The sequence below is a fragment of the Panicum hallii genome, chromosome 2, assembly GCF_002211085.1.
Source record: "Panicum hallii strain FIL2 chromosome 2, PHallii_v3.1, whole genome shotgun sequence".
In the NCBI taxonomy this organism is placed as follows: domain Eukaryota; kingdom Viridiplantae; phylum Streptophyta; class Magnoliopsida; order Poales; family Poaceae; genus Panicum; species Panicum hallii.
The window spans coordinates 47,795,500-47,815,841 of NC_038043.1; the positions used below are offsets into that span (position 1 = coordinate 47,795,500).

Below are 20,342 nucleotides of genomic sequence, written 5' to 3' on the forward strand. Positions count from 1 at the left end.
GAACATCCTAGCCGATGCGTTTATTGGAACTATTCGAAATTCCAGCCGATATGTTACTCATTGTTTTATTGATTAAATTTTTTCCTTATCAATTTGTAGATCAAATTGACTACCACGTGCTGAACCCGATTTGCAGGACTTGCACTGGAGATAAACAGAGGTCCCAAATCTTAGCGTGTCGTGCTTCGCAAGATTCACCGTCCAATTTTTACGACAACAGAAATCTACCCTTCCTCGTCATCCCTAAATTGGGGCCTTTGGATGGAGCTTTGGCGTGATTTGAACCGTCCTAATGCGCCATGATGCCTACAACTTGAGGGAGATAATCTTTAGCGCTGGGAAAATATATAAAAAGACAGACAACTTAGCCGGTGGTGTAATTGAGCACAAAATTGTCAAAAATGGAGATTTGCTCTGAATAAAGAGTATGTTAGATTGTCGTTTTAGTGATTCATGATGCTTATTGCTACCTCCAGTGTAAATTGTTTGCGGTCCGTTGCCGTGTAACTCTAAAAAACTTGGCTTCGTAAACTCAGGATAAAAGTCTTTCTTCTTGACCCCAACCCCAGACCAACTGACCAGAGGCCTCGCGACCATCAAGCCGACGGCGACGGCGACCATCAAGTTGATACCGAAACCGCCCATGAATCCACCATCACCCTCACCCGGAATCTCGAAGCTGGCACTAGCAGCAGCCCCCGGGAAGGTCCCGCGCCTGAACCGCGTGCGGCGAGGCTGCGTCGCTGCCGTCCCGATCCTGCCCAAACGGTCGCGGGGCTCGCGGCTCTTCGGGTTCCCGGGCAAGCGGACAAAACGCCACTTTTTTGCGCGTCCAGCTCGCGCGACGAACAGAGTATGAGTACCCCCTGCGGCCGTGCCCAAATTGTGGGAGGTGGTGGCCTCCCCGGCTCGGCTCCTCCTCTCACCCCGCGCCGTCGCGACCATGGTGGCGACCCCCAATCCATCACTCGCTCTCTCGGTGCCGTCGTCGCTCGCGTCACGGGCGGGCCGGAGAAGTCGCGGCCAGCCGAACCCAGCTGTGCCCTCCTCTGTTGCTTGCTCGGTCCCGCTCGTGGTTAAAAGGGGAGCGGATTATTTTAGTCAAGTTGCCGCTTGGGGCGGCCGGGGGGCGCAGCGACGGCGACGTCGCGGGGAGGAGGCTGCGTGCTGAGCGGTTAGCGACGCGGGCGGGCTGCGCTTATCCGCGCACACGCGCTTCCCGCGTCGGATTGTGGATCACGGTGGAATTTTTCGGGTCAGTCCCCAGCTGCTGACGGTGACGGTCCTGGACGGCTGCAAGAAACTCTTATCATCTAATCTCGCCCATGGTTTTATTAATCTGCGGGTTCCGAACTGGAGATCCTAGCCGAACTGTACGATAAGTATTTCTTTTCAGAAAGATTACGTTTTTTTACTAGGTTCTTTTTTTTACTGGGTTCTTTGAATGACCGGTTGAACTTTCGGTGGGGTGCGATTGATGATTCTTTTTTTTTCTTTAACCAGGGCTTTGCTGATTGCGACCGTACCACACTGCACGAGAAACGTGCGGTACCGGAACGGTGTCCTGGAACGCGACAAAAACAATCACCAGGAACATAAGCTGTGATTAGAGGTGTTACAGCTGTGCCGATGGACTGACTCTCTGATTGACTGACTGTTATGCTGTGAATTTGGGAAAACCACCATATCACTGTCACACGGGGCATCGGCGGCGCATGAAAATGAACAGCAGGCAGTTTCAGGAAACCTTTGTGACAGAGAACAGAACAAAGCGGGCACCAAAAAAGAAAACCCGCATATGCAGGTTGCAAACTGTAGGGAGTAGGTAGCATCAGGGCTGACAGACCAATGCTCTGACTGACCGTCAACGAAGTCTGGCTGTATGGGCAAGCCTGCCCCTGTTTTCCATTGTGTATTCAGGCGGATTCTCACGTCACCTTCGCCTGTGGGCTGTGGCATACAAATAATGCATTATTCTTTTTTTTGGATTTGAGTTAACAAAGCCTTGAGATTCACCAAGTGCACACCATGGTATGTGGGGCGTTGACAAATTCAGGGTCAACCAGTAACTTAAGCATTAGATTTGAATGTTTTTGCTAGTCTTAGAAATTCAAATGGGCATGCTCTGTTTGGGGCTCTGTTTTGCCGACATCCTCTGTCTCGTTGCCAAAAGAAGTAACCTCACAGGCAAAAGAAATGGCGTCCGTGGGCCGTAGCGAAGTGAAATAAAAGGAAAAGCTAAGCGCAGCGGCATCGGTTCTAGTAGCTCCAGAGTGGCACATCGACGATGTTGGCGTCGCCGAACTCCATGACCGCGGACGGCGGCTCCACGAGCATTCCCTGCGCCAAGCTCGCGTAGTACAAGTCCCAGCTCATGTCGTTGAACACGTCCAGTTCGAACGGCGAGGCCCCGGTGGCCGGGGAGGAGTCAGAGGACTCCTCGCCGTCGGTGGCGCTGCCGTCGTCGCTGGCAGGGGACGACGGCGTCGAGGACGTGGCCGAGCGGGCGTCCTCCTCCTCCGGGAGCGCCTCCCGGCGCTGGAACTCCTCCACGGTCTCGGCGACCGCGCGGCGCACCTCGGCGAGGCTGGCGTAGGAGGCGGGTACCGCGAGCAGCCACGCCGAGTCCGCGAAGTTGAGGCACGCGCCCGGGCCCGCGATGGCGAGCATGGCGGCGTCGTGCGCGCGCGCGGCCCCCTCGGCGGTGTCGAAGGTTCCGAGCCAGAGCCTGCAGCCGCGCCGGCCCGGCACGCGCACCTCGCACACCCACCGCCCGGCGTTGCCCCGGCGCCGGACGCCGCGGAACACGGGGTGCCGCGTCTCCCGGAACTTGGTCCGCCCCGCCGGCCGCTTCGGCGGCGACGTCCACACCGTCTGGTGGTGCTCCGACGAGGTCGAGGGCGTGGCTGAGCTGCACGGGGAGCCCGACTCGGCGCTCATCTCCTTCTTGATTGGGCACATCTTGTTCTGATCACTTCAAGTCCGATCACTTGAAGATTGCTTGAGGCCGGGATGCTGTTGCTGCCTTTGGTCCTGCTTGGATGGTGTTGGAGTGGTTTTTGCTGTGGGAGTGGCGGGTTTGCGGGCGCATATTTATAGTTGGTGGCTGGAGGCTGGAGCAGACAGCAGAGTAGAACGCGCGTGAGGGGAAGCAGTGGGCTCGGCACGCCCAGCTGGAGAAGAAAGCAAGGGGAGCTGCATCTGGGTAAGGTCGCCAGGTCGGGGATCCAACTTGCAGCTCGCAAGTAGGCAACAGGGCGACTTCGAGAATGACCTGATACTTCTCTTCTTTATTATTGCTGCAGTACGGCCACTGGACCGCGTTTGCTCCCGTTATCGGTTTCTGTCTCTGTTTCGCGCAGCTGTTTTTGGTCTTATCAAATACTGCAGTTCTTTCTTCTGAAAAAACAACGACGACACACTTGTTTTATGATAAGGAAAAGAAATGGCCACAGTTTGCAATTTCGATTCTTTGTGCAGTGTGGCTGGGAACTGATGTCAGTGCTCAGCAATCGAAGAAAAGCCGGTGCTTGTGTCGATTATTTGAGACTGAATCTCCTAGAAAGAAAATGATGGAACCTGTATCTCTCAGAAAGGAATTGGAATCATGCTGCAAGAGCATGATGTCCGAAAATCATGGCCCCCAAAAAGATCCCTACGAAATTGGGAAATGGAGCTTTGAACTTCATATTTCAAGCCTTTATATGAGATTTGAAGCCGTGATGGAGGGGGCAACAAATTTGGTAGTGGAGACAGAAAAGAAAAAACACGCGCTCAGTCGTGGGTCAAGCATACCTGTACACAAATTTACTTATTATGCTGCCTGTAATTTTATTTACCGCACAGATCGGCAAAAAGGCCACCTGAATGACTCGATCAACTCACAGCGTGAAAGAAGAGTCTACCTTGACGCTAGCCACCCAAAATTCCACCGCACGCCCCGCGGCCCATCCACCCGATGGCGACGTGAGCACCATCCGCCAAATCCAGCACCCAGCCAGCCACCCAGGCCACCCCCGGTATCAGAAAAACCGGCGCGGCAGCAGCCGGGAAGCTCCCGCACATGGACCGCGTGCGGCGAATGCGTCGCGCCGGTCCGGAATCTCCGGATACCACTTGCCACTCCTGTCTGGACCCTGCTGGAGTGGAGACGGCCGCTTGCGCCGCGCTCCAGGGGGATGCGGACAAAATTCTACTTTTCTGGGCGTCCCAACTTGTGGGAGGGAGATGCTCCCCCCTCGGCCTCTCCTCCGCCCTCCGCGGCGTCGGTGACCCCAACCACTCGCTCACCGTCCCATCCGGTGGCGGCCGTCATCAATTCGAAAAGGCGACGTCTTGCGGCGCCGGCCGATGGTGTCTGCTGCCCGCCTGCTCCCGCTCTGCCGCTCGGGGCGGCCGAGGGGGCGCGGGGTAGCGGCAGCGGCGATGGCGACGTCGGGACGGTGAACGCGCGCGGTCTGAGCTTATCCGCCCGCTCCGTTTCGAAACACGCGCTTTTGGGGATTGGCCGTGGTAATCTCATCTCTTCGGGGGACTTGTGGGTCCGGGACTGCTTGCGTGATTAGAAAACGGGAGCCGTTCAGGGTTGGGATTCAGGTCAGGTCCAGCTGATGAGTGTTGACGGTCTCTGTCCTTGCTGACCGGGAGGAAGATTACTTTGGCATCAAATCGGCGCCATGATTTTTTTATGCTCGGATGCGCTGCTAATCTGGTGGGAACCAGCTGCAAGTGGGAGGTACCATACCAAGGGGGAGGTATCTATCCTAGTACCCCACTGTTTTGTAGTGTTTCTTTTAACAAAAGTTGGCCTTTCTTGAACCATCTAATGCACTTTAGTGCTTATCCTTTTTTGTACACGCTACGTTTTGTATTAGACCTCCAATACTACTGGCAAGCACAGGATTAGAATAGCACCCAATTGCTCGTGCGCCTGATTTCCTTTTAGATGATGTGCTCATGCGCCTGATTTTCTTTTAGATGATGTGCTCATGCGCCTGATAGTTATCAGAATCACCAAATATCTTGTCCTCGTCTGATTGCATCCTCTGTGGTCACCTCCTCCGACAGCTCCAATCGCATTTCCATTTCCCCCTTGTAGAAATGCTCTTTCACGGACAACGCGTTCTGACGGCCAGGAATCTCGCCACCAAAAAACCTGCAGCTAGCGCGGATGTCACACCTGACATGAACTGCGCACAAAAGATGAACAGCATGTCGCCTCAGGAAAACGACGTTGCGGTCAGATTGGTGAATGGTCGTTCGTAGAAATCGCCGTTCTCGCCCAAAAAGAGGTCCGTTCTTCCTTGCCCGCGACATGCAAGCGGTTGCGTCACTGTATAATCTACACGCCATCAGACGTGCCGGTGCTGCTTGTATGTGCCATCAGACATCAGTGCTGACAAAAAAAAAGAGACATACACTCGATACACTTTTACCGTCACACCTTGAAGCCGTGGTACCGATACCTGAATATGTATTGTAGTGGTTAACTTGCCAAGTGCCAACTGATAATTTTCTAGTTGAGGTCTCAGCCTGTAGTGCTGTGCGTGAGGCGTAGGTACAACTCCAATGTCAACTGCTATTACAAGCTCTAAATTCAAGATCTTTAAGTGAAGACCAGCTCATGGTCAACTAGTATCATAAGCTTTCAAATTAAGGAATTTTAAATGAAGGCATGTCCAGGGTCAACCACTATAATAATTAGCTCTAAAATTATAGACATTTTGGTGAAGAAGAGTTCAGAGTCAACTACTATCGAGAGCTCTAAATATTTTTTTTGAACTAAAAAAGGCTCTAATATTGAACATTGAAGAATTTATCTGTACGCGAGCGCATACAAGTTGAGACCAACCATTATCATAAGCGCTGGAGATTCTCGAATCCCTTCTTGCTACTTTCAGAAGGTCAGGAAGCACGCTCTGTTTACCAACTTGCTCTGTCTAATTACTAGAAGTAGTAACCATTATAATACCAAATACTTGTCTGCTACTATCAAAGATTTGGCCACAAACCCAGCATCCCAGGCAACCAACCCAACCCTATGCCAAAGCTGGGCAGCAGCAGCCGGGAGGCCACCGCGCTTGAAGCGCGTGGGGCGAATGCGTCGCCCCCCTATCCAATCCAATCCCCGCGTCCACTTGCCTCGAGTTCTCGGACAAAGCTCTATATCTTAGAGGCTGGTTGGATTCCAGATGCTTATAATAAACCCCATCACATCGAATATTTTGATACTAATTAAAAAGAAGAGTAAACATAAGCTAATTATAAAACTAACTGCATAAACCTAAGACTTATTCACCAGACGAATCTATTAAGCCTACTTAATCTATAATTAGCACATGTTTGCTGTAGCATCACATGGACTAATCATGACTAATTAGATTTAATAGATTCGTCTTGAAAAAAGCCTAAGGGTTATAAAATTTATTTTATCATTAATTTATATTTAATACTAGAATTCAAACATCCGATGCGATAAAATTTATAATAAACTCTACAGTAACAAAACCCTTAACCAAACCTATGCCTTACGCGTCCTGGATCGATCGGTCCATCCCGCTTGCCCAACTTGTGGGAGGTGCTCGTGCTTGTCCCCTCCGTCCGGGGGGTCGCGCTCGTCACCCATGCGCGCACCCGGGCCAACAAGTCGCGGGGCAAGGCTGAAGGCATCAATGCGAAAAGGCGAGGGTTTCAAAGCGAAAAGGCGACGTGCGGTTCGCGTTGGGGAGCCGTTGCCGTTGGGGGGCGGTCAAGCGACGTCGCGAGACGGCGAGAGTTCGCGCCCGCCGCAGCTGCGGCGCGACGCGGCCGGCCGGCCTGAGCTTATCCGTCCGCCTCCGTTTACACGCGCTTTTTGGGATCGGCCATTGGGCCGTGGTAATCTAATGTCTGATCGCTTGATTAGAATACGGAACGGGAGCCGTTCAGAGCTGTGGAATCACGGTCAGGTCCAGTTGCTGCTGCTGACGGTGCTGGGTGACGGGAAGGAAGGATATACTTTGGATGTGATCTGAACCCTGATTTTCTATGCTGCCGGTGATAGTCTCTGGTGGGAGCCTGCTGCTGCAAGTGGAAGGTACAAGGGGGAGGCATCCTACTCCTAGCAGTAGTAATCTGCATTTCTTTAAGGAAAGATGGCTTTTCTTTATTCGGTTCTTTGAACTAACCATCGAATGCACTTTTCCGTCCCAAGTTGGTTATATTTAGTTTAATCACGTATTACTAATAGATAGTACTATGGAGTGTGTTTTTTTTACACTCCAATAGTATTGCATAGTACAAGATCTTAATACTTTTTTTTTCCAGTTGGTCATGTGACTGGTAAACACAAGATTTGATCTCTCCCTCTCTCTCTGCTTCGTCTTGCGTCCTATGTGGGAACCACGAGCTCCAAACACATTTTTTTCCATTTATCCTAGGTACTATTTTATAAACAGATAACACGCTCTGGTGGCCTGGAGGCTGGAGGAGCATCACTGCAAAAACGTGCAGTTTAGCGTTGGGAACTGCGACAGAAACAATCACCGCGAGCATGAGCTGTGATAAGAGATGTGCAGCTGTGTTCGATCGACTTTGTTGTTTCTGTGCTGGCAGTTGAGCGAACTCGATGTCATTTTCAGTTGCCACGCTATACATCGACCGCGCACAAAAAAAAATGAACAACAGGTCATTTCAGGAAATGGACATATACTTGTATGATTGATCCCCTTTCCCATCGCAATCCCGAGGATTTTTTTTTTTGATAAGAATTCTGAGGAAATTCAGTAGGGTGCTGAAGAGTTCGAGGCCATATTGGTGAACGGCCTTCAACAGAAGTGTTCACGGTTATCACTGCAAGAACCCACTGGTGTACAACGTGCGTTGAAAGCTAAAGCTACAAGGTAGCAGTAGTACTGCTACGGTGTTCAAGCATATCTTGTCAACAGTTGACACGCCGGTGCCGTTTGTATCTGGCATCGGTGCTGACATATGAGTGTTCAGACTGACTGTCAAGCGTCAAAGAATCCTGGTCAGGCAAAGCCGAGGCTGAGGTTTGCCCTTGCCCCCTGTATCAGTTGAACAGGCAGCCGGATTCTCACTTGAGCTTGTGGCCTTCGGAGAACGCACGCCCTTGGCCCTTTGACCAAACAGAGCCTTGCGATTCTACAAGTACTAGATATTCAGACAGATACTACTGGCGCTGACTAGCTCCTTGCCTCCTGAAGTCAGGATGTTCTCCATTTTCTTCAAAATAAAAGCAAGGTCAAAATTTTCAAGGTCAGACTTCTAAGCCCCATGGCGCTCCTCGCTGGTGCTGGAGAGGTGCACCGTAGGATGATCGGCCATAGACTACTCACTACTACATGCGTTACACCTTGCATCGAATGATCCGCCTGCCTCGCCCTGACGCCCTCGCACTTGCTGGTTTGATGACTGCAGAGGCTTGAACAAGGAGGATGAATTGTCATGCATACCGTTAGCGGTTACCTTTGCAACTACAGGGTCAACCACTATTTTAATTTTCAAGGGCTAATTGATGATTTTAGGGAGTGTTTGATTATAAGGGGCTTATTATAAGCACATAAATCCCTCACGTGGAGGTGTTTATTATGAGCTCAAAGTGGTGTTCATTGTAGTGGCTTATAAAAAGTTTCTGTAGTTGGTAATAATATTTCTACTCCTTATTATTATCGTTGTAGGTGAGGGAGACAAAGATAATGGAAGAAAAGAGGGGATGTTTTGACGAGGCCAATAGAAAATAAGCCCCGTAAGCATCTCTTGGAAGGGTTTATGTGCTTATAGGGCTTATGGGCATAAATCTCACCTATAAGCCTTCATGTTTGGATAAAAAAATATTTATTGGTGAGACTAATAAGCTCCTCCAGACTAAACACCCATTTAGGATTTCAGACTGTGTGAAAGGCGTAGCGAAGCTGAGAGTCGACCGCTGTCATCATAAGCTCTAAATTCGAATGTTACTTTTTTCCTAGATTCAGAAAATCGTTGGGCATGCTCTGTTTTCCCGATTTGCTCTGTCTCATTAGGGCTCGTCTCATTACCAAAAGTAGTATCCTTTACAATACAAAAATTTGGCATCGGACAACAAGAGAAGCAAACGGCAAAAAATTGTAGTAGCAGAGTCTTTGTCCTAGTAGCTCCAGAGTGGCACTTCTGCGACGGCGTCGTCGCAGAACGCGGTGACTGTGGACGGTGGCTCCATGAGCATCGCCTGCGCCAAGCTCGCGTAGTACAAGTCCCAGCTCATGTCACCGAGCACGTCCATTTCGAACGGCGAGTCCTCGGTGGCCGGAGATGACTCCTCGCCGTCGTCGTCGTTGGCGGGAGAGGACGGCGTGGAGGACGTGGCCGAGCGCGCGTCATCCTCCGCCTGCGCCTCGCGCCGCTGGAACACCTCCACGGCCTCGGCGACCGCGTGGCGGACGTCGGCGAGGCTGGCGTACGAGGCCGGGACCGCGAGCAGCCGCGCGGAGTCGGCGAAGTTGAGGCAGGCGCCCGCGCCGGCGATGGCGAGCATGGCGGCGTCGTGCGCGCGCGCCGCGGCCTCGGCGGTGTCGAAGGTGCCGAGCCAGAGCCTGCAGCCGCGCCTCCCCGGCACGCGCACCTCGCACACCCACCGCCCGGCGTTGCCCCGGCGCCGCACGCCGCGGAAAACGGGGTGCCGCGTCTCCCGGAACTTGGTCCGCCCCGCCGGCCGCTTCGGCGGCGACGTCCACACCGTCTGGTGGTGCTCCGACGACGAGGTTGAGGGCGAAGCCCAGCTGCACGGCGAGCCAGACTCGGCGCTCATCTCCTTCTTGATCAGGCACATCTTCTTCTCGTTATCAGGTCCCGATTGCTTCGCCTGGAGGTGTTGATCTGCCTTGCTGCTGCTTGAATCGTGTCTCGAGTGGTTTTGGGATGCGAATGGCGGATTTGCGGGCGCATATTTATAGGTGGCGGCTGGCTGGAGGCAGAGTGCAAAGCGCGGGAAGGGAGAGCCGGGGAAACAGAGCAAAGGGCGATGCATCTGGCTAAGGCCCCGGGCCGGGGGATGCAACTGGCAACCAGGCAACAGGGTGGCCTTGAGAGCGACCTGATTTTTTTTCCTAATGGCAACTTGCAACCTCAAGACTGCTTTTGCTTCTCCGGTGCCGGTCTCCGTCTCTGGTTACCAGCAGCTGTTTTTGGCCTTGTCAAGTGTCATTTGCGGGTAACTAGGTTCCTGATTTTTTTAGATAAAGAACTAGGTTCCTGATAAGCTAAACAAATGTGTTTTTTCGAGGGTAAAGAAATTGTTGCAGTTTGCAATTTTTGTGCTTGGTGCAGTCACGGTAGGAACTCGGCTCAGGGAGTCAGGGTGTTATCCGCACGCCCAGTGGTCAGCCCATCAAAATGATGGTCTCGAACTCTCAGTTACAAGAGATTTAATCTTCTGGCGGAGAAAAAGGTCGACTATATATTTCTCGGAAATAGAATTGGGATTACGGTGCTAGTGACATTCAGCATCTCCGTACAATTGTACCTCTGCTCCCTCTTTTTTCCTTCCTTTTGCTTTGGGAAATGATGCCACCACAAATTAAGCGAACCAACAATGATCTCATCAAAATCGAGCTTACAATTTGGAAGTGTAACTTTAGATTTCAATTTTTGAACCTTTCATCTTATACATCTATATTTATCTTCTAGTTCAGTCTGAAGAGTTTTTTCCCTCCCTTTTTCCTCTTGAAAGGCTCATTGCGAACACTTTGTGATCGCAAGGCGGTGGAAACAAAGAATATTTGTCTTGCCATTGTGCATATGCCTGGAGAAATCAGGAGAATTTGGGCATAGGCATATAACTAAGCCCCCTCCCCCACTAATAAAACAAGATCCTAGAAACAGGATTGGAAGTGTTCAGAACCTAGTGCATAGCTTTGGTGGTTGTGCAGAGACAGTATGAACTCCCCGTTCCATTGGAGAGTTGAGGAAAACGTGGAAGAGATAGTGTAGTGAAAAATAAAAGCACTTATATTGGGGGATGATACGAAGTTACTCGAGTGGTGATGTAGAAGGATCAGCCTCCCTTGTCGCCAAAGAACGGCAGCCTTCTGCATACAGTCGAGCTAGCAAGTCACTTGGTTGATCCAGTCACGTAAGGAAGTCTTTGACGCCACTAATAACCCTCAAAATTCCAGCCCTCAAAAGAAAAAAAAAACTCAAAATTTCACGAGACGCCTCGACCCATCCAGGCGACGGTGACATGACTGAGCCGCAAAACCAGGACCGCGTCTCCACTCCTGAATCCACCCACCATCCCAGGCAAGGCGAGGCAAACCCCCGGTATCAGAAAAGCGGGGAGCCGAGTCGCAGCGGACGACGGCGGGACCGTTCCCACCACTCTCGTCCCACTTGCTGGCAACCGGACAAGAAACAACTTTTTGGGGGCGCCCTGCTCAATCGGTCCCCCCTGCCCAAGTTGCCGGAGGTGCTTCCCCCCGCCTCCCTCCCTTCCCGGCCGGTAGGGGCGGGCCGTCGCGCTCGTCACCGCCAATCACCCACGCCATCCGCCGCCGTCGCGCTCGCTCGCGCCCCGGAAGGTCGCGGCGGCGTTTAATACGAAAAGGCGATGGCTCTCTCTCGTCGTCCCGTGCGCGTCCGCCCGCTCCCGCCCCGCGGTGGCCGTCGTGCTCGTGCAAGGACCGATCGGGGACCCCGACGAGCACGCGAGGACCGATCCATCGGCCAAGGCCAACCGAACCCAGCTGTGCCCTGCCCTCTGCTGCTTGCTCCCGCCAGTCCGGTCCCGCGGCTGGTGGTGGGGCGGCGAGCGCACCACTCCACTCGCCGGCACAAGCGCAGCGGGCTCATCCGTCCCCTCCGTTTACACGCGCCTTTGGCACCGCCTGGAGGGGGAGGACCTGGACGGCTCGTGCCAATCCTCCCTCTTCACTCTACCTCGACGCTCGATTAAAAATATCGGCAAGGGGTGAAGCCGGCCGCCGCTGGGTTCCTCCTTTTTTTTTAAGAAAAAAACAATGGCTCCTCCGTTTCTGGTCAGGTGCAGTGCAGCTGATGCTGACGGTCCTGGAAGATGGGGACGGATGCGTAGCATCCACTACTAAACAACCACGACTGAAGTTTTTAAAAAGAAGGGATGCGCTAACGGCTAGCCCTCAACTCGTGGAAACCAGCTGCAAGTGGGAAGGATGTACGAAGGGGGGAGGTATCTTAGTACCAACCCGCATTTCTTTTCCTGCTAAAGTAGAGTAGAGTATTGTTCTTTGCCGGGTTCTTTGAACGAACGATCCCAGATGCGCTTTCGGTCGGGGCTGGTTCTGTTTCGTTTAATCATCACAAGGGGGTTTCGCCTGGAGCGATCTTGTCTGCTAAAGCGCACCGATTTCCCTCTGGCTGGCGCACTGCACTTCCCTGATGGCTACGCGAACCTTGGTGTCATTGTCAGTTTGCCACACTGCGCACCTGCACAAAAGATGAACCATTTGCAGACGTGACAGATTCTCGAATTCTCCTCTCCTTTTTTCTATTTGAAAAAAAAATCAGTTTTGAGCGCGGATGAAGAGTTTACCGCAGACTGCTCTGATGACATTATGACAAGGTAATCTAGCGTGCAGAGGCAAAGCCTGGTACAAGAAATCAGCAACCGCCAGGGGAACTAACTGCAATCCACACCTGCTTGCTCGGCAGCCGGTCTGCATGTTCATGATCGCATCATCGCACCACCTAATCATTGGACATCACCTTTATTTCAAAAATCATTGTGCATCACCAAGTGGGGTTTTTATTATACGAAAAAAAGAAAGGAAAAAAAATCACCGAGTGGGCTGACTCTGCCGGTCAACATGGCACGTTTTCATACACTATATACCACTGTTTCTTTCAGGTTTACTCGGTCGACAGCGGACCTGCCGCTTCCGTTTCCACGGAGCGTCATGACGAGATAGCCAGGGTCCAGACTGAACGGGCATGCGGCTTCCGGTCGGTTGACTCTCACTTGTTTTCTGAAAAGAAGACTCTCACTTGTGGCCTTGCTCTAAACGCACGCCTCTTGCTGACCTCAGACTCGCAAGTTGCGATTCAACGCCTAAATTATCAATATCTCCAAAAGTCAAAATTTTCTCGGTCAGACTTGCTTGTCAGCGGCGGTGACTTTTTTAGATGTCAACGGCGATGGCTTCGGACAGGCAGAGAGCATATGCATCAGGTCTTACGCCAAGTGATCTTCTATTTCCCTCGCAGATGCTGACTAGTAGATCCCTCCCACCCTCCGCCCCTCGTCCCCGTCCTTTGTTTGATTCCCCGCCCGGTTTCAAGGTTGATCCAATGTGCGCTGAAATTACTCGGTTAGACCAGTCTCAATGGAGATTTTATGGTATTAAATTCTATGCCATGTCACAACCTATGGTGAGAAGAGAGAAAAATGAAGTTTCATAGGATGTGAGAGAAGTTTCATCAATATGAAACTCATTTGCCACAGTTACCTAGTTCCCAGTCTTGGTAACTGTGCCATGAAAATATGCACCGAGACTGATATTAGCGGATGAGCCGGTGTTTTCGGTAGTTCTCAATTTGAGTGGAAGTCAGATGGCTGAGAACATTCCTTATGAAATCTACAATTTAAGACAGCACAATCCGTCCGGTTCTAGGGCCAAGTGGCCAGTTTTCGCCCAATTGCCCACCAGTAACTAACCAAAGTGCCACTCACTGCAGGTCTCAATTTCCATTTTCCCATAAAAATAAACAGCCCGCAGTTACGTGGAGAGAGATGGCGTGAGCTGATTTTCTTGCTTGTTTGCTCAATGGAGCTGCTGTCTGCTCGAATTCTTGCGATGGAGAAAGCACGCAAGAGAGGAGTGCATGCTGGGCCGGGCTGGAACCCGCTGGATCGATCGACCGGCCTCCAAGCCTACTACCTACTGAAGCAATAAATTAGCTGGGCCGGGCCGCTCTCGTCTCCATCGGCTGCACTCGCGCGCCGTCATCGTCTTCACTGCGCCGTGCGTGCCGCCGCTGTCGGTGCCCGCGGCCGCGCCGATGGACGGGAATCCCTGAAAGCGCGGAGGTAATCAGCGCGACGAATTTCCACTGATCGGCAAGTGTTCAATCCATACTACTCCTACACACGAACGCATGCAGGCTGGTTGAACCAGCAACAGATCGACAGGCTAAAAGCACGAAAGAAATCATCAAGCAACGAACTTCACAAGTGAATGCCATTGCAGCTGGAAATTATTGTAGTGATCAACTCAGCAACACCGTGTGACGGCGGTGGGCTTTTTCAGTGACGGCTTCCGGCGAAGGCTTTGCATGCCTCATCCGGGAGCTTGGACCGCCAGGGATCGCGGCACTCCTTCCTCTGCGAGAGCCAGCGCATCGGAGCCGGGATGCCTGGCCCATGGAGCCGAACCAGTCAAACGCCACGGAGCCGCAGGCCACAACACCTTCTCATCGGGAGCGTCTGATTTGAGCGCATCGTCAATCTGTAGCAGGGCTGCACAGGCCGCAGTTTCCCCGATCCACGCCGCCGCCGATCTAGGCCCTCGGCAAGCGAGGGTTTCACGAGGGCGGGCGGTCAAGGCGCATCAGGGTGACCTTCTGGGCGGGGCCCTCCCGTTGATCTCCTGCGCGCATCCATGGAAGACGGCGGGAGTCTGCACGATCCGCCGTCCACCGGCCCCGAAATCAAACTGCAGATGGGAGAAGACCCGTCGCTTCGGCTGCTCCTGATTCCTCCGCCTGTCCACGTCGAGGATCCGGAGCCTCCTCCCCCGGAGTCGATCCTCCTCGACCCGTACGGCTACCTCAGCGACCGCACCAACGCCACCACCGCCGACGGCCGCAGGAGCAGGAGGAGCGGCAGGCGCATCCTGGTCACCTTCTGGGCGGCCACCCCTCCGCGCGTCTCCTGCTTCACCGTCCGCTGCCCGGGCCTGGAGCCCTCCGCGTTCGGCGACTCCCCAAGGTCCTCTGCGCCGAGGACGATCTCGCCCTGCTCCGCGTCGCCATCTGCCCCGAGGGCGAGCACCTGTACGCTCAGAACAACCGCTATTTCGTCTACCAGGCCGGCGCCGAGAACAGGCCGCCGTCGCTTAAGCGGGTCCGCACGCCCCCCGGCCTCGAGCTCTACGGCAACGAGGCTGTCCTGCTGCGCTGCCGCGACCGCGACACGTCCTTCCTCGCCGCGCTCCGTAGCGCGTTCATCTATGGGAAGTACGCCAAGAAGCAGTTCAATCTCCACCTGTACAGCTCCAGGACAGGGGGGGTGGAGCACCAGGTTGATGAACAAGTACTTCAATCTCCGAACAAGGTGATCGCCATCGGCGGGGAGCACGACTCGGTGGGCTGGGTCGACCTCCGGCGGGGCATCCTCATCTGCGACCTTCTCCTGGACAACCACCACAGCCTCCGCTTCATCCCTCTGGCGTCGCCGCTGGTGCCCGAGCCGCTCAGGGGTTACCCCAGTCCCCATGTACTTTCGGAACATCATCGTCCTCCAAGGTTACATCAGGTACTTCGAGATGCACGAGCACTTCAGGCCGTGCTCGGACGCTGAATGCACCGGCACGGTCGCAGAAGGTTGGGTAGCTGCAACAAGGAAAATGGAAGCTTCAAACGTTGGTACTGGGAGCAGCTGGGAGGGGGACTGCAGTGTCAAATTTCATGAGGTCCCAGTGGACGGCCCAGCGTATGCCGAAATGCTGCCTGATCTGCAACAAGGTCAGGATGCAGAGCTAACACTGAAGAGAGTCCACGCAGGTTATCCTGCTCTGAGCTTGCACGACGGTGATGTTGTTCACATCATGCACATGCCTGATCATGGTGTGGACAAGGCGTCAGTGATTGCTGTTGATATGAGGGGCAAGACTAAAAGGCGTCGCTGATTTCGGCTCTGGAAGGCCTCTGGGCTACGGTTTCACCTACATTCAAAGTGGGATCTCCAAACATCTCGGCATTTGGTCCACGTCTAGGTAATTTTGATTGAGTTTTCCTAGCCTCCTTTAAATTGGTCGGATGTGTTGAGGCGGTTAAGTTACTAAACAAACTAAAACTAGTTTAGGTGCTTTTGCTGAAGCCGATGTAGATTTTTTACCTGACCGAGTCACCTATGTTTTGATTATGTTATCCTAAGTATATATCAATACCACGATCTAATGTGTTACAATGTTTATTGTGATTCAGGTTTTCATCAAATGGTATTTGTTCAAAGTTGTGCGACTAGTATTATTTAGATAGAGTACTCTGTATCTGATTTTTGTTTTCCACATAACTATTTGTTTTTGGATGGTGAATATTGCACCTGCATTGAATAATAACTAATTAATCAAGGTTGTTTTTCCACCGAGACAGGTCTGGAGAGAATGTTGCTGAAACAAGTAAGTAGAGATGGAATTCCAGGACAAGGCAGATGTTCCATGGGAGGGTGTGCAATGGAAGGAATAGGCGGTAGAAGAAGATATGGCCAACATGGACATCATGCACAAAAGGGTACGAGTTAGCAGAGCGGTGTGCATGCAAGTAGATGTGCCCATATTTTTCCTTTTGCTCACTGAATATTTATATAATGGTTGTTTTACTAGAATTGTAAACATGGATTATGTTTCTATCATTCTGGCTTGCCTCTCCATTATGCGTTGCTTGTGCGTTTGTGGAATTGTAGGGGTTTGTGGTTAAATCAACCATCCTCCGCACACGGGAGAATTGAACCGTTTGTCTGTATCTAGCAGACGAGTTCATTCTCCCCTCGCCAACTGCTTAACTCGCAATCTTTATCCACTCCCAGTTCAGGTTTCCTGTTTTTTTTTTGCCATATTTTCAGTTCAGCTTGAAAACTTTAGGAACTCTGAATTTTAATTGTACCATACTGAATTCCTATTGCTGCCATGATTATCAATTCAAAGTATATTCTATCTTATTTGCTTTTACAGCAGTTGCATGGATCTCAAAAGGTCGTCGTCGCCCAGTGAAAAAAAACAAACAAACCAGTCCAATGTTGCTACCTATGCTTGTCTGTTAGTAATATGCAGTGCTGCCCATTGGTACTGCAGGCCGATGGATTGTGCCATGGGTTAAAGGTTTTGCCCGCAAGAACAATGCTTTTCCATTTGCACAGAATATAGTACATTGCTTATTGACCATTTACTGCTTACAATATACATTGACAAAGTGCAGGATGAATTCATCAATGAAATCAAACACCTGAAAAACACTGCAGAGTACGTATGTACATAGTACCATGACCCAAGCTCCGCCACTGCGCATTACACCGAGCGATGGATCAACAGTTTGGGCCAGAACTCAGCTGCGAGAGGACTCGTATGCATATGTGCTGTCAACCTACCAAAATTCTGCACATCCAGAAATCAAAGCTAAACAAAGTACCTCGCAAGTTCCAGCATCTCGTATGCGGCCATGACCTCCCAAACCCGCTTGTCCTCGCTTGTAATCCGTCGAAGAACGTGCCAGATCTTCCTAAGTTAGCAGCCATGATCGAGACCTCAAGGAAGACGCCAAACGGCATCTTTCTCGCCGGGGGAATGTTTAATGGCGAAAACAGGGCAAATGGGATCGTACTATATCGTTTCAGCTCCGGCAATACGCAGTAGACAATCCATCGAGTGATCAGCACCAATCACAACTACACTCTCCGTGATCTCACCACAACCGGTATGATATTCTTCGATCGGCGCTCCGATAACGATGTCGACGGTGCCTGCCATGTCGACCGGTGCCATGCCAGCGGCCTCGCCGCACACTTGGCAGCTGGGCAGCAAGCATCGGATGGCGACAACCACGTAGGAATTCTGAGGATGACGAGCGATCGATCGAGCTCCCCAGCGGATGGATGGATCACTCTTAATAAGGACGAGCTGGCACAACACGGCCAAAAGATTTTCAGTTCCCGCCGGAGCATCTAACCCTGCGAGACGACAAGGCTTCGCCTTCGTCAAGCTCGAACAGCAAGTTCGGTGCTAGCTTAAACAAACCGCAGAGCACGAGCGGGCAATCATTCGGGCGATAAACAATGGGATTTGCGAGCGCTAGGCAACATCCTGTTCGCATCCAAATGGCCAATAATTGCGTTCTGCTAACTAGTTAATCGATGTCCATGTCACCCCAGTCCGACCAGGAGCTAGTTGCTAACCGCAAGGCGTCGTCCGCTAGGAGCAGCGGAAACGACGAAGGGTTCCAGGGAGATTTAGCTCCGCCGCAGATGCCTTCCCACTCTTCAGTTCAGTGGACTCCGGCGCGTGTTCTTCCGCAGGTGTATATATACGGGGGCGAGACGGGAAAAGGCTAGCGGCGAGTGTGAACTCGATCAGGTTATCCACTCGGGCTAGCTCCGATCCAATCCAGCTCGGTATATATTCGACGAGGACGTACGCGAGGTCATGGCGGCGCAGGAGGGCGTCAGTACGGCTGCTGCTGCCACCCCCGCGGCGGCGTGCCGCGGGCGCCGCTTCGTCGGCGTCCGGCAGCGGCCGTCGGGGCGGTGGGTCGCGGAGATCAAGGACTCGGCGCAGCGCGTGCGCCTGTGGCTCGGCACGTTCGACACGGCCGAGGAGGCGGCGCGCGCCTACGACGAGGCGGCCCGCGCGCTGCGCGGCGAGGGCACGCGCACCAACTTCGCGGACCGCGCCCGGCGGTGCGGCGGCGCGGCCAGGGCCAGGCTGAGCAGGAACCTGCAGCACGTGATGGCGCGCGGGGCCGCAGCGGGCAGGGCCACCGCGTGCGCCCGCGGGGTGGGTGAGCAGTTCGCGCTCGCCGCGGTGTTCCGGGACTGGCAGCAGCCCGCCGCGCCGCAGCAGGCCGAGGCCGCGGGTGCCGCCAAACACGCGGTGCAGCCGAGCTTCGTCGTGCCGAGGCGGACCGAGGCGCCGCTGTCACCAGCGCTCGGAGCCGGAGATCCATGGGGCGACGCCGCCGAGCTGATGTGCGCGGAGGAGAGGTCGTTCAAGGTGTCCTCGTCTGTGATCGTGCCGCCCTCGTTCAGCGCGTCGACGTCGTCGGAGTCGGAGTCGGAGTCCTTTGGCCTCGAGGATTTTCTAGCTACTAGTTGATGGCGCGACTCCTCTCCGTCCTCGTCCATGTTTGCGGCGGCGCGCTAGCTTGCTCGAACAGTGTAGATATTGCGCAAGCGACGTGCCGCCCCTGCTGTCTGTCCTTCCCAAGGAAGAGGCGCCGCCAAAGCTTTGCTTTTGTGGTTGGGAACGTGCTGGGGTGTCGCGGTGTCAACCGTTTCGGACTCGGTCGAACGAAGCGCGATTGTTTCCTGGATCAGATCACATCGTCGTCTCACTGACGTTTTTTCCCCCGAAGTCTCACTGACGCTTGGATCAATCAGAACTTTCATTCCAAAACAGGGACGGCCGGGTCCGATTAGGAGCCACGCGCGTTACAGAGACGGGATTCATCGCAGAAGCGCTGCTCCCCTGCCTCCACCGCCTCTTCTTCCTCCCGTCTTCCCTCCGCCTATTCTTCCTCCCGTCTCCTCCGCTCCCTCATCTACAGCCCCGAACAGCGGCTGCCACCCCCGCGCCGGCCGCCCACCCACCGCTGTGCCGCCGGCCTTCGATCCGGCCTTCTTCTCGCCCCCGCCAGCCATCGCCTACCGAGGGTCCAGCCCCATCCAGCCGCCGCCGCTTCCGCACCGCCTCGCCTCCGCCGCCAGCTGAACTGCCACCACCACCGGGCCGCCGCCGCGGCCGACCTCTCCTCTATGGCCGTTGGCCACTGGAAACCCGGCAACTCGAAACTCTAACCCCACCACCTCGACCACCACCCCGGCCTGCCGCTCCCCCACCTCCCACCCCTAGCTGCTCCTCCACAGGCCCGTCCCTAGGGGTGCGGCCGGTGCGATCGCACAGGGACCAATCTGTAGGGGGCCCACTTTCTAGCATTTCAACCTATTATACCACTATTCCAGGATCCAAATTCTCTAGCCCAACCAGCACGCAAGTGGGAAAGCAGTTCCTTCCATCGATGTTTCATTTCCTCGCGTGTTCCCGTCTCCCCCTGCCGGCTGCCGGCATTTCAGGCCTCGCTCGGCAAAGCCGCCTCCATGCGGCACCTTTATCCTCGACCTCGATGGCCGGACGCGGGGCCAGTATGCGCGTGTGCCTCCGGTTCCCCGGTCTTTTACCCTTGCCCGCAGCCACGACTCCCTGGTTACGGCAGACCAAGTTCTCGAGGCAGCGAGGTACCAAGTCCATCCTCCACCACCAACTGCTCAATCCCAATTCCCAACGTGAGCTAGTTTCCTTTAATTATTTCCGATTCCAAATTCTTTAGGATCCAGATGAACTACTAGCGATTAATGAAATAGTGAACAAGCATATATTTGTTTTGTTTGATGTGTATCCCTTAGT

At 53.4% G+C, this 20,342-nt stretch overlaps 3 protein-coding genes and 1 pseudogene across 3 annotated transcripts; 2 read left to right on the plus strand and 2 right to left on the minus strand.

Annotated features, from left to right (window-relative positions):
• Positions 1 to 1,958: 1,958 nt before the first annotated feature.
• On the minus strand, positions 1,959 to 3,082 carry LOC112879282 (dehydration-responsive element-binding protein 1A-like). The gene has a single exon (XM_025943489.1). It carries the CDS (start codon positions 2,959 to 2,961, stop codon positions 2,260 to 2,262), a length of 702 nt encoding a protein of 233 aa, XP_025799274.1. The 5' UTR covers positions 2,962 to 3,082; the 3' UTR covers positions 1,959 to 2,259.
• A 5,912-nt stretch (positions 3,083 to 8,994) lies between these two features.
• On the minus strand, positions 8,995 to 9,946 carry LOC112881601 (dehydration-responsive element-binding protein 1A-like). The gene has a single exon (XM_025946381.1). It carries the CDS (start codon positions 9,806 to 9,808, stop codon positions 9,128 to 9,130), a length of 681 nt encoding a protein of 226 aa, XP_025802166.1. The 5' UTR covers positions 9,809 to 9,946; the 3' UTR covers positions 8,995 to 9,127.
• Positions 9,947 to 14,347: 4,401 nt separating this feature from the next.
• On the plus strand, positions 14,348 to 16,195 carry LOC112881171 (annotated as a pseudogene).
• A 2,170-nt stretch (positions 16,196 to 18,365) lies between these two features.
• On the plus strand, positions 18,366 to 19,034 carry LOC112881172 (ethylene-responsive transcription factor ERF055-like). Its single transcript, XM_025945863.1, has one exon. The coding sequence runs from the start codon at positions 18,366 to 18,368 to the stop codon at positions 19,032 to 19,034; it is 669 nt and encodes a 222-aa protein (XP_025801648.1).
• Positions 19,035 to 20,342: the final 1,308 nt, after the last annotated feature.